This window comes from Leuresthes tenuis, unplaced genomic scaffold, assembly GCF_036924035.1.
Source record: "Leuresthes tenuis unplaced genomic scaffold, fLeuTen1.0.hap1 SCAF_15, whole genome shotgun sequence".
NCBI lineage: Eukaryota > Metazoa > Chordata > Actinopteri > Atheriniformes > Atherinopsidae > Leuresthes > Leuresthes tenuis.
In genome coordinates, this window is record NW_027325369.1 from 15906952 (window position 1) to 15921118 (window position 14167).

General features: G+C 40.1%; 1 protein-coding gene across 8 annotated transcripts in view; it reads right to left on the reverse strand.

Annotated features, from left to right (window-relative positions):
- Positions 1 to 1330: 1330 nt before the first annotated feature.
- dtnbb (dystrobrevin, beta b) overlaps positions 1331 to 14167 on the reverse strand; it is a 30712-nt gene continuing 17875 nt past the window's right edge. For 3 of the 8 annotated variants that reach the window (XM_072365997.1, XM_072365994.1, XM_072365995.1), the window contains exons 11-20: positions 13519 to 13593; positions 9651 to 9741; positions 9010 to 9098; positions 7966 to 8079; positions 5754 to 5850; positions 5421 to 5441; positions 3480 to 3639; positions 2995 to 3084; positions 2817 to 2870; positions 1331 to 2081 (exon numbers count right to left, since the gene is read on the reverse strand). In XM_072365997.1, the coding sequence (XP_072222098.1) occupies positions 2062 to 2081; positions 2817 to 2870; positions 2995 to 3084; positions 3480 to 3639; positions 5421 to 5441; positions 5754 to 5850; positions 7966 to 8079; positions 9010 to 9098; positions 9651 to 9741; positions 13519 to 13593 (811 nt within the window). In that variant the 3' untranslated portion in view covers positions 1331 to 2061. The remainder of the gene's footprint in view (positions 2082 to 2816; positions 2871 to 2994; positions 3085 to 3479; positions 3640 to 5420; positions 5442 to 5753; positions 5851 to 7965; positions 8080 to 9009; positions 9099 to 9650; positions 9742 to 13518; positions 13594 to 14167) is intronic. The other 5 variants (XM_072365996.1, XM_072365999.1, XM_072366000.1 and 2 more) reach the window with 5 other exon arrangements.

The following is a 14167-nucleotide window of genomic DNA, read 5'->3' on the forward strand; positions in this document are numbered from 1 at the left end:
ACTTAGACCTGATCGGTACGTGATTTAGAACAAATATTCTCTTCGGTTAACAGCTGTCTCTGTTACAGAAGTGTCCCTTTGTTTTTCGGCGAAAGACACAAATTCACACACAGACAAACTAGATCCGACAACATGCTTCACCGAATAGCACTTCAGAAACTTTTCTTTCCTTTGTCTAAACCGTCACTTGCTTTTGACTACTGCCAAAAAACAAGCTAAACTAGATCAAACTGAAGGTAAAATGTACTTTGGGAAGGTTCAATTTATAAATACCATACACTGCACGATATATCGTTTTGTAATCAACCCCTTCGTTTTTTAATTACATATGACCTCTTATTCTGTGGCGGACATTACCACCATGCTGTAGCTCTGGGGTCCCTGAGCACCTACCGCCATTGCACATTCACATACTCCATATTCTTTTATTGACTAAATAAAGCTATTAAAGCACTTCCTCACTTCCACTACTTGCTAGAACCTTCCATCATGTGAACAAGTGTTTGTGTTGCAACTCACGACTAAAACTCAGTGCCTAACTCACTACTGTCCTGAGGTGCTTCCCTACACAATAAATACTGTGGCTCGCAGCCACTCAGTGTCCTTTTCAAGGAGGCACCTTGCTGTGTTGAGCGTTAAAATGCTCTTCAGGTGGTAGTCTCTGGGAGGAGAATAGACTTGGCTCATTATTGTGTTTGCAGTAGCCCATTGGTCTTTAACCGCACAGCCCTCTCATTGGCAAACATGGCTCACTAAGAGCACATTAGCAGCAGAATAAGTGTGTGATTCAGCCAGTGTGTTTACACGCGCCCTGTATTCTGGATGCCAGCTTGTAAGTTATCTGCAGATAAAAGTGAAAACAAGGATCAAAGTCATTCCAGCATATTAAACAATTAGCCGATTATTTCCCTAAAGTTATTAGTTCAAGATTTTGGCCAAGATGTGTATTTGCTTTCCTGCCAAGAGTTCCACGAAAAGATCAATACTAACGTGAGGCCCTTGAGGTGAATACAAGTTGCTTTAGCGGGGCTTGGCATAAAGAGTGGAAGCAGCATGGAAGCAGCAAGAGTAGGTGTATCTCCTTCATCATTTCGGTTCAAAAAACACATTTTATTTCATATCAGGGATATGTTGTCTGGCTATATTCACAGTATTCAGAACCAGTCTTGCAAATAAACTCTTTAAAATCACATTTCTGATCCCTTTACTCCATTCTATGAACTCAAGTTCTGATTTTTATGAAGGATTCTGTGCTACATCTCTTCTTGGATGGGTGTAGCGATTTCCAGCAGTCTCAACTGATTGTCTGGCATCCTAACAGTGACAACAACTATAGACAGAGCCAGACCAGCCCCTTCACACAGTTAAGCTAACTATGTTGTAACTTCACCTTGTTGGATAAATCTTGGCAGGAAAATAAATTAACATGATTAATATGAAACTACTCATTCAGAAGCTATTACAAACTTCAGCTCCACAATACAGATGTGTTAGTGAACACACTTAGCGTGAATTCTGAGGCAGGACATCTCCAATAACCCAGCTTTCTTCTAAAACCCACAAAGAGCTGGCATAGCATTGTACAGTACCTTAATCCAGACATGAGTGCAACTTTGTGCAGAAATGATCAAAGCAGAGAAAATAAAGGCTAACCACCCAAAGAAGCAAAGACAGTGAACATGTGGTGACAGGAAGTTCTACCTCATGTGGAGGCCTTCCCGAGGTCACGTGTTTACAGTATCTTATATACAGAGCGATCTGCTGGAATGGAGCATTGGGGAGTGAGAGCACAGCAAGCCATTCCCGAGCAGTCATGAGGGAAATCATTGGGTAATTACAGCAGTTTTTGTTTACAGGACAACATACACACTTGCTAATTAGACACATCTTGCTACCTGCAAGGTGTGAGGAAACTTCTTTTTTTTTTTCACACAGTGAAATCCTGATAGATTACATGCATGCATTACTCTACGTGCTAATGCCAGGAGGTGCCAGTTGTTGCTGATTCTTCCCAGTTGATGACTTCATGTCCTTGCAGGATGGGATGGTGTTCTCTTTCCCTCAGTGCTTTTGTATTCTCACTGTACACAGATGCACAAACAGAGGAGCATATTTAGTGTTGCAGACAGCCGGATGCTTTTTCTCTATCTAACAGTTCTTCTTCTTTGGTTTCTCAAGTTGACTGCAATGGTTTGTGAATTCATGAGCAGTTGCACTTGCAACCGTTTTACGCCATCCTGTTAAGATGGTCTTAACTTAGTCCAGCAAATACATCTGATTAGTGTTCTCACAATTAACCAAATACCATTATGTTGGAATAATGTTGTCCTTGAAATAATGGGATAATTCACTCTAACTTGTGATTTTTTTTCCTAGTGAAGACATCTGATTTATCTCATGATCTTACTGAACTTTAATTTATCTGGTTATCTCTGAAAAGACCAAGTAACTGAATAGGTATTTTGTTTGTCCTAGAAAAAAAGAACTTATTTATTCCAGTGTCTGAAGAGTAAATGCTTCCATAAATCTTAACATACCAAATGAGTTTGGAATTATCATTTGCACTCCTGTTCTGGACTTCTGTGGTATGTTTAATATGCAAAATATATCATCAATTAATAATAATTCCTGAATTTTGTTTGTCACTCTGCTTCAGCTGAGAAATTTAAAATGTTTCATGTTTATGCCTTTGTCCAGTTCTAACAATAAAAGTAAGTAGTTGTGTTTTTCTGTACAATCTATCATATATCTATGTTGTACGCCTGGCTTTGAAATCTTCAGTTAGGAGACTGAGATATATAAGTACCTGAACCCACCTCTGTCTCCGCCGTTCCTCATGTTGGTCTCCTCTTCCTCTCTCCCGTCATCCACTTTAAAGGTAAAACCCCAAATTTCAGTGTCATCATCATGATTGATATAAAAGGCATATAACAGGTAATACAGTTGAAGCGGGCATGAACATGAAATAAGTGGTATAATGTGGTATAGACTAACCTGAGTGGAGCTCTTTCACCAGTGATGACATGGTGTTTGTGATTGAGTCAGCAGCAACTAAAAGATCATTCCGAAGATTTCTAGGTACACCTGAGGAACAGAGTTTGATGTCAAAGTAAAACGTTACTGAGCCTCTTAGCAGACCAGCCTTCCTTAGGACTAAGTGTTAAATAACCAAGCTTGTTTTTCACGTGTGCTTCTTTGCTGTCTATATCGTTATGTTTTTTGTTGTGAAATCAGTTGTTGTCGGAGCATTAATGGCTGATTTTCTCATATGTCTTATAACACATAAAAAAACCATCTTCTGGACATTTTTACAAGGTAAAAAACCTAATCATTAGCGGAGGGGGACTTGAGTACAACACAAGTTTCACAAAGTTTGAGGTATTTTTCAGTGCTACGCAAACATTTACTCATTAATAGGTTCTGCATTGTGTGTGGGTTCAATGAATGCTTTTTTGTTGCAGGTGCTGGTTCAGACTCACCCTGAGAGAAGGCCTCTAGCACATCGCCACCCACTCCTGCCAGGCAGTCCTGTGGTGTGTGGGTCGGGGTGGAGCCAGCCGAGGTGGAGCGTATGGGCATGGGCATGGAGCAGCCTGCGCCGTGACTGGGAGAAGAATGAGGGGAGCCTCCAGACTGGGACTGGAATGAGTAAAATCATCCATGAAAGTTACAATGGAATCATGTCATATATTGTTGAATACATTCTCTTTCCTGCAGACACGTGTGTCTGTGTGGTATCACAAACGATCACTATTAGGTTAAACTTTGATGTTTACCATATTGTTGTTAAGGAAATTGCGGTGCTGCATGAATGTAAACACAATTATATCATTTGCACTTCATTTAAACGCAATAAGTAATTAAAATCAGCACAAAAAAATCACATCAAATGTTGACACTAAAACTTTTTTTTTTCCAGATACAATTCATATGCCCATCATGACTTTAATGCCAGCAACCTATTTAACTAAAAGTTGTGGACATGTTCATTTCCGCTTAACTAATCAAGGCCTTCTTTGTCACGTTTTTCTTTTTCATTATGACCGAATGTTTCCAGTGGCAGACATGTCTGGACTACAGGCAGGTCAGTTTTTGTAGAATATGGATTAACAATGTCTTGCTGAAAAATACAAGTGCAAGTTGCAAATACTGGCTTTGAAATGTGTACAAATAACAAGCAGGATCCCTTTCCAGCTCAAAGGACACCGTGTGGGGTGTTAGCTTACAAATGAAATTAATAATAAATTAAATAAAACAAGCATCGAACAACTTTTCCATGCTTTTGTTTCTTCTCTCACAACATTTGAAAGAAGGTGTTGCTGCTATGAAATTCAGCATTTGAAATAAGATCTCATCATCTGATACATTGTCTTTGCATATTTTTCACTTAAATACAGCAGCATAACTTTTTCTTTGGAAACGAGACTGTAGTTTCACATTTAGCCTAACATACAGACACGATCTAACTCTTGACAAGAAAATATACTTCCTACAGTGTTCATTTATTCTAAACTCAAGTTGTATCTGAACAGGTGCGTTTTGCAGTCCTCCGTTTGCAAACCGTCAGAGGATCTAAGTCTCTGATGGTAGAAAAAAATCTTAAATCTCATTAAGCTCTTCATCACCAAAGCCTATCCTGGAATGACTGTTCCCAAAACAGGATGCTGCATTACAGGCACAGATTGCAGCTTCAAGAAAAACTGGGACCCTTTATCGCCTATAGGTGACATTTATCAAAACAAACACAGACACAGATGTGACCAAAATAACTTAATCCTTATAGGGAGAACAAACACAAACGATGGTTGGAAGGCAAGGAAAACGTCCGGCTGGCTGTCTCTCTAATAGTGCACCTTCACTGCATGAAGAGGTGAATGTGAAGGATGTGTGGGTGTGCAAGTAGGTCCTGTGCTGAGTCTAGAGCTATATCTCACACAGGGAGAGGATCACTGCGTGTCTCTGGGATCGATGCAGGCCCAGGTTGATGGCTGTGAGCCAGGCAGCAGATGGCCAGTTACACTGCAGCCACTTTAGAAAGGAGGTTGTTAAAACCAATGAAGGGAACGGATCACTGACATTTTATCTAAATATATATATATATATATATATATATATATACAAAACACAGCTCTTCCAAATGGTTTAGCTCCAAAAACCAGCTTTAAAGATGATATCTCTGTGGCTCTAACACTGAGCTAACAAGGAAGTGGTGCAGTGGTCTGAATTTGATGGCCAGAACAGCAAAACCATGTTAAATAGTGGAATCCTCTTATCTTTCCTAGCAGCCATCTTAAAAGGGATTAGAAAGACTTCTGTCAATCACATCTGTGTGAAGGGGTTTGGAGTGCCGAGGCATTAAACTAAGTGATGGGACGGGAGCCTGGTATTGAGCCTTGCAAACTGAATTAAGGGCAACTTACTGCCTGCTTCTGCTCCTCATCCTATCAGCCAGCCAAGGTAAGCAAGGAAAGACCAAGGAGAGTGAGAGCAACAGAATTAAAGCAATGAAAGAAGAAGAGAGTGATTTAAGCATGCACTACATGGCACAGTCACATAACGTAAGATCAAGGCAGTGTCTTGTTGTCTTGTGAACACATTTTATTTCAACAAAGAGGCCGTTAAGCTTTAAAACCCTAATTATTAAAGACAGGGTCCTACTGACAAACATGTAGAACACCAAAGAAGAGCAGATTCAGGACATTTAACGTAGGATAACGTAAGATATTAACAATGAGGGTAGCAGCCAACTGTACCTTCAGCAGCCTCATGAGTCCTTCCAGCTGCACCATCAGCTCCCGCCTGCTCTCCTGCAGGGCTGACATGCGTCTCTCCAGCTCATCCTTCCTGTGTCTGTGGAGGAAGGAGAGCAACAAGAGAAGGATACATGTTTCAAGTTTCATATTCATTTGTAAAGTCGGATCTTATATAAACGCAACCTACTAAACAAAAACATTCCAACTTTACTCCTAGGAGACGACAATGTTGACGGAGACTGGAAGCAATTTCAGGCAGAGATAGAGTGTATTGTCATGCCTGGCTGTACATCATTTTGTACAACAGAAGTAAAATTATGAAGTCTGTGAGTAATTTATTTCACGATGGAATGCATTTCCTGTTGATTTCTTTGCAGATGGCAGTGGCTGTGTATGCGTATGGGGAAGTTAAGTCTGGGAAGCAGACTTGGCTTTAGGTCCAATTATCTAAACATTTATCAAATACAATGTGCAACAAACCGCAATGTACTAAGTTCCTCTTGCTCTAGTAGGCCGATAATCAAAGATTTCTGGGATTTTTCTTAAGCCATCACTGTCACTGACATTTGTGTCACACTTTTAGAGAGGGATTGTCAAACTATCGACCTGAGGGTGCAATCCATCTTAAAGAGTGTTCAGCTTTTTTTTTCACACTCTCTTGTCATCACTTGCTTTTTGTCTTAGCAACGCTGTGATATTCTTCTATCTATTTGTGAGTTGATTTTAATGGTTTCAAATCTGATGGTTTTATGACGGTTTAATATTGGATGGGCTCAGCATCCTGGCTCTGATAAGTGCTCGATAAATCATGATTATCACCATTGTACTGGAGCACAAAGACGGCATTTCATCCACATAGGAGGAACTGCTCTACTGCTCAACTTGAATGCTGAAACACTTTGTGTTACTTAGGGAAACTTTCTCTTGATGAATCAAAAAAATTGACAAAATATAAAGTGATGACAGTTTAAAAAGACGGGGACAAGTGATTTAAAAAAATAATAATAATTCATTTTAACTATGACATGTCTCTGTTCTGCAGGATTCCACTTTATAAAAGGAAACACAACAGCTCTAAACTTACATAGCAGGAAGAGAGAGAGTGTCTGGTTGCTAATTTTCACGGGACATAAAGTTTAAACTGACCGCAGGAAAAATAAAGTGTTCAAAAGCCCAGCCCTCACCACAGGGTATTTAAGTCTGGCAGCCTTGTTAGTTGATATTCTATACACAGAGCCTGGTTTATTATCACCCTCTGCTGTTCATAGGGTGTGACTGCAAATCCAAAGACTTTTATAGAGCAACAGCAACTTTGTCTGACTAAAGTTCTCCTATGAGAAACTCACAGACATCTGCAGACTCTAAACATATTTTTCCTCTGCCTAATTGAGACAAATATCAGAAATGCGCAATTAAAACATTGCTCCGAACACAAGTTGATGAAACCTAAAGAATGAGTGACACAGGCTTCGTAATGCTTCTGAACATGTTTGAATTAATTTGTGCCCCTTTGAAACCACATTTTTACCATTTACCTTTGTTTGTGTAATTATACAAAGCGTCACTAGTTTCCCATTTATACAATACCACATCTAAGTACCATTTTAAAAATATTTTTTCTCATGTGTTATACACTTATTTATTAGGCTTATTAAACTGGGACCTGAGAACTAATTGAGAGCTGGTATGACAATAAAGAATCCTTGAATCCTTAAAAAGAGGGACAGTGTGGGAAGAATAACTACAGGATATACAATGAAATTCAGTGCATGTAAAATCTATAAACCGTTAATCATTAACTAGTACTGATAAGTAGACGATCCTTTGTGGCACAAAGCACAAATAATTTCAAATATTAAACATTTATACAACTGTTGGCCTTCAACATGTGTCTGGTTTATTATTTAAGACAGATCAGGCAACAAGAGCTGTGATACGTCCTTTCAGGGTGAGAAATTATTCCAAGAAGAGAACCCAAAGGTGACAGAGCCCTGCCAGCATGACAAATGTCTGTGCCGCCGCAGCTGGTGCAGATAATTTGAGGATGTTCTATGTGCCTGAAGAATTAGTTCAGCACACATAAATACAACAGCTCAGAAGTTTTTTTTGTTGTTGTTGTTGTTGTTTTTGGCATGATTTCCTCACTAAAAGGCTCTTTCTTCCCTTCACTGGGTAGGAAATGGGATGATAGTGGGATAAAGCAGTGTGATACCTGAGGAGCCGCAGTTCAGTCAGAAGTGTGGGGTTCTGCTGCGCTTTTTCTGGTGTCGGCTGGGAGGCCTTTTCATGCTCCAAACGCAGCCTCTGGATCTCCTGCAGGATCTCCCTAAACGCAGCAGACAGTCACACTCACATTTAGAGCCATTAACATGTAAGCAGAACAACAACGTTGGAGCTGGTGGAGGTAGAGCAAGTGTTTTGAAGGAATGACTTGATAAGGCAAGCTGCTCATTGTGGGTATAGAGCTTATTCAAAATATATAAATCAATAAATCAAATTAAAAAGTGGGGACTTTATGCAAAATTGAATTTAAACAACTGAAAGTAATCATTTGTAAATAATCTAAGCACAAATTCTAATTGAAAACGGTGGAAATGAGGAAATTATTTTTTTGCTTAACATTTGCTCAGCATGAAACTGATGACAGCGGAGTGTTTAAAAAAGTTGCGACCACCGTGTTGAATCGCCTCTTCTTTTGGAAAAAATAAAAAGCTGCTTTGTCGTATTTTTGGTTTCATTATGCGCCAAATAAGTGAGAAGTGAGAGCCTTTCAACTTTTTGATAATGTGATCATATGACATGATCGTGTAATATCAAACAGTGATGACGAAATCGCAAATTTCTTTGCAATTTCACATTGAGAAAACTATTTTCTGGGGTTGTTTCAGTATGTATGCAAACAGTCTTTCACAGAGTGGTGAAGCGCTCCACATCTTTACCTCTGAAAAACTCTTCTCTCTCTGTTATTGACCTGTTTCCAATGTTTCGAACTGATCAATTGATAATCTAACTGTGTGACTTTATTGCTTTAATAAATCTATATTGTGCCGAGATGCTAATTTTCCTAATGAACGCAGCTTTCTAAAAGTATTAAGCGGAGTACAAGTATATAGTACTTGTATATAGAAGGTACATAGAAACTGTAAGCATAACACTGTGTCTCACATATTTTCCAGCCCCAATTATCAGTAAGCCAGCAAATAAGAGAAAACTATTAATTTGTTTCGCTTGTGTATGATGAAATCATAAATTGTACCTGTTTTTGTTCTCCAGCTCTGCAATCAGCTGTCTCTGTTGCTTATTAGCATCAAAGTTGAAACTCAGATCCGTTGGAGGACATGGCTGCTGAAAAACAGAAGTTTCATGTTCAAGAACGAAAGTGAAATACAAACAGCAAGCTTCTGACCACAGTGGGTGATAAAGAAGCTTTGCTGGAGACTCATAACTATTTTCTGTATTAACAGAGAACCATTTTAGCTCCCTAAGGCTGTCCTTCTTCTCTCAGTATTTCAAGTTCGGGTTTATTTGCAGAGGTAAAAATAAACCTGGATTTTAACAACCTGAAAGTACATTCATCGTCATGCATTTCTTTGGGCCATATTCTCTCTTATTCCTTATTATGTGTTCTTCCGTAAAATCTCTTTCTTTAAATGCTCCCGAAGCCTAATTTTCTAACTCGAATCTTTTGAAAAGGTGATTTTTTTTAAAAAGCAGTAATAGAATAAGAAGGGGTGGACTTCATCCCCTTATTTATGTTTATGTTACACCAGTTTGTTACTTTCTAATGAAGTAATTTTCTCCAGTAGTTTTGCAGCCACAAAGTGGCACTTAACAATAAACCAGCAACAACTTCAGCCTGACTGAAGCGCACCACTGGGCCTCGTGTGAGATACTCACTGTGGAGTTGCCTGCCTCGGCTGCCAGGCGGGCAGCGTATCGAGCGATGAGGCGGTGCTCTTCGTCTAGCCGACTGGGACTCTCCAAGACACTACCCACAGTCAAACACAGAGTGATACATCACACACACGTGTACAGCAACGCTGACTCTGATGTCAAAAGCTCTCCAGAAAGTAAAAAGTTTTGCAGTCACAATGATCATATAAAATCATTCAACTAGAATAGAGGTGACCTTAATGTTCGCCACATGGCTTTGAGTCTGGTGTTGATAGACAGTTTGAAGCATAATAATGAACTGAGTTGGATAAGCAGCATGCCAAATGCATTTGTGAATGTGCCAGCGCTCAGTTTGCCCATTTCAACAGCGACTGGAGATGTCAAATAAGGGGTGAGAGTTAAAAGGATCACGGGCGTAGCATATGGAGGGGACAGATGACAGGACATATGTTGTTCTTTCTGAGCAAGCAGTCAATGAGGGGTGAAGGACAGTTGAAATGCAGTTTGGAGCTTTCTAACTCTGACATGTGAGTAAGCAATGATTAGGACCATTAAACCAAGTCTTATTTAAAATCCGCTCTGGATCTCTGAATACACATCAAACCGGCCTTTTAATCGACTTTTCTACAGGTGACTTAATCTGTTCCGCAGCACATGCTTGAAGCTGCTGTTGGGGTGAGACAATTTTAGCTGCTTCAGCTCCAATAGCTCTCGTTCCAGGGCTTATTTCAGTGACGATATTGCAAAATACTGTTTCTGTGACGTGTCACACTAAGAAAAACACACTAAGATCCTTCCACTAACATGTCATGGTACTTGAACAGAGCAAATCATCCGGACACTTTGTAAATATTTTACTGTTGCGTCCTCTGATGCAAAGACAGAGACGGACATCTTCGTGTATAATTAAAGTAATACACAGGCACACATGGAGCTGCCCCGGGCTGAATCTTCAGGCTTTAAGTCTAGAAGCTGATCCGGCCTGCTTTTCTTCAGGGAGTTTCGTGGCACCACCATATGGCAGAAGCCAGGTTTTAGAGGAAGATGTAAGAACTATCTTTAAGCTCCCTGAACGAGCATCTTTCCCAGATGCTTATTTTTGCCCCACATATTTTTTTTTTTTTTACAAACCTACTTTCTCTGATGCTGTCTTGTCAGTCGTGAGGCGCCATTTTAACTAAACTTGCTTTCTTTTCATACAGTCTTCTTATTTATCAAATGGTGCCTTAAAAGTATTGTTTGTAGCGGGCTTGTTTAAGATACTTATCCATCATCAGCGTACAATCTACGGCAGAAAGCTGTTGGCAGGCCCCTAGTTTGGAAAATCAGATAAGAATATTAACATAAAGGCGAAGCAATGCTGTTCCACCGAAAGATAACAAATCAATATCAGCTCAAGTGTGTGCTATATTTAGAACATTTTCAGCGCTTCACCTTGCCATCAAACAGCCCTTTCCTTCAGGGTGCTGAAGACATTGCATCCATCTTTGCTCTCTTAAAACCCACCCAGCTCCACGAACAAAAACATTTTACATGTCAGGGCATCTGATGCTTTGAGTTGTTACACACGCCTATTACAGTCAAGGCAGAGATATAACAAGATAACATACTCTCAAGTTCTAAAAAGCTAAATTCCTGTAGTCTGGTGAGTTCGAAGAGTGTGATCTAACAGCTTCAGTCCTCTGTCAGAAATGGCTGCCTTATTAGAAGGTAAAATTGACTGGTGAAATTGAGAGAATCTCAGACTTAAGCTGAGAGGGGTTAATTTGCTCACTAGAATATACAGCCAGATAATACACTGAAGGCATCAAAGTAAAGAACTATATGAGATGAAATATCAAGTCTTTTCATCTAAAAAGCAATGAGAAGCATTTAACAGAGTACATTTATGCCTCTCAATCAACTATTTTAGCTGTGAGTGAGCCTCACATAATGACACTTCCAGGCAGAAACACAAAGAGTGACTCCCATTTGGTCAGTTGTTCGCAAACTCTGAGTTAAATCATTTTAAGCCGGAGACAGAATTTTCTTTTCTTTTCTTTTTTTTCTCCATGTCACCCTTTGCTGTCCTAGTTCTGCATGACTTACAGGTAATAAATTGATTTGCTGGTGGAGAACATTTTTATGTGAGAGAGAGAGCAATGTGGACGGACCAGATGCCAAGTCAGCAGAGCAGACAGCATCAGAGACCTGACCATGATGGAGGCTAAAGGCACAACTGAGACACGTTTTAAGTTTGTGTTTTGTTTTTTCCTTTTCTTGTAGATTTAAAAAAAAAAAAGGAATCTGAGAGGGTAAACAAGCAACGACAGCAGCAGAGTTCCCTCTTAGTTTGGAGCTCTTGAACTGAAACAGAGTCTCAGGGAGCATCATCCTTCACTCACAGACCCTTCACTCACCAAATGTAAGACAGTTCCATCCTCGTTCATTCAACACTGACGTCAGTGTGGGTGCACCAGCATGTAAGGCTTCTGTAAGGCTTCCACTGTAAGGCTGTTGTGGAAGCCTTACAGTGGCTTAATGAAGATTTTCATTTAAAATGGTAGTTCTGTAGTTGTTATGATCCCTCAAAGGCAACAGTATTCTCTGCGAGTGACATCTTCACAAAGCAGCTCTCACTACCAGAGCAAAATGTCAAGACAAAGGTTACAAGGCATTACTGCCACAGTAAAAGAAACCTCAGAGGAGCATCGCCTTCCTCTTGCACATGTTGCAGCACGCAATGTCATCCACTGACCTCCACGGGTGTGGATGCACAGGATAGTTTACAGCCTCAGGTGTCCCTATGCTGTCGACTTGCCTCAAAGCACCTCTAACCCTGATACTGCCAGCCCTCGGAGACCAGACTGCACAAAATGGTCACCCCTGTAATAAACCTCATTTCTTATAAGTTGCTATCTTACTTTCAGCAAGGTTAGATGATTTCTATCTTCAAATTTTAATGTCAGTTTGTAGTCCAGTACAGCCTCGCATATGGAGGATTTTAATGATTTAAAATACATATTTCAAGGCTGAGTCTTGTTGCACCTTGCTGGATCTTGTTTTTCTTTTGTTTAAATTTTTAAGTGTCAAGTTGCCCTTCAGAGACCTTGCTGTAAGAGGAGCACGAGTAAAAAAAAGCCATCTACAAACTTCCTTTCTGGTCTCCCTGAGTTCATGACGCGTCTTTGTCGAGATCTTCTTTTTTTTTACATTTTATTGGATTTTCTCCCATGCAATAGACAGTCTTCCTGACAAATGTCTCACAAGTTGCTGGGCGGTCCGATTTCGCAAGCACAAATTTCCAAAGAAATGTGATAGAGAGATAATGTACACAAAAAAGGAAAATTCACCCAGTACAGACCTGCAGGAGAGAGCGCTCGCAATCATTAAATCCATAAGCACAGTGCTTCATTACCACTGTGGGTAAATAATATTCTACATGGCTTTTATTTTACGTGGGCTGAAAGGAGAAGACAATTAGGCTGCTTTCAAGATTCCCACCTGCTTACATAACAAGGCCCCAGCTTTGTTGGTATCTATTTGTCGAATCAGCTCTTTAAGTGGCATTGATCACATATTCATCATGACAGCGTAGCAGATTTCCCTCTAAAAATACACTCACAAAGTCAGGATGCGCAAAAAACTGTGTCAAATGTGGAGGAACAAGTAGCATTTGTATGATCTATTGCACTGTGCTGTTTATTTCCACTGATGAGAAAGACTCCGCCACCTATTCTGAGCAGATTCAGTTCAGTGTATTTACAAGAACTGATCGAGATATTTTCTTAAATCACTCACTATTTGCAGTGTGTGTAGCTTAAACTTAAATTTTGTCATCTTTAAACGATGTAATATCCTCAGAAAGTTATCATGCCTAGGGGTTGCTTACCTTTTAGTAGGAGTAGGTGCCCCAGAGGACATGAGCATTGTGTCGTTCATGTTGTTGGCCACTGGTTTCGGCTGACTAAAAGACAAGATTAGAGGTTTTTAATGCTACGCCGCAGAGGCCTGTGGTGCATGACACCAGGGAGTAGGGGAGAGGCATTTGCATTTTATTAATAATCATGAATCAGCGATTCTGACTTCGGCTTTTTCCAACTGTCCCAAAGAGGGTAAAAGGGGAGGCAGGGGGATCATTACAAACTACTGCATGAGGTGCACAAAAAAGGCAACATGTTGTACTCCACTTAACCAGGAACTGCTGCGAAATAATTGACTTTTCTTGGAACAGCAATTTAGATGTTTTTAGGCAATTAGCTTAAATCTAATTAACGTGCGCAAGAGCAACAACAGCAGACAAGAAATTTAATTAAACTGGAAGTCTGTGAAAAACAAGGAGAGGTGACATTGTGGGTGGTAATTTGTGCGAGCAAACAAAGTGATGGGGTCCATCTGGCGGCTGAATCGGTGGCGAGCTTAACGGAGCCTGAACCCCAGGACCACGGAGTCTCATTAACGGATAGAAACATCACTCTGCACATCTCAGGTGCTCTCAGCTTCACATCCGACACACAAAATAGAAGCCGCTTGCAAGAGCA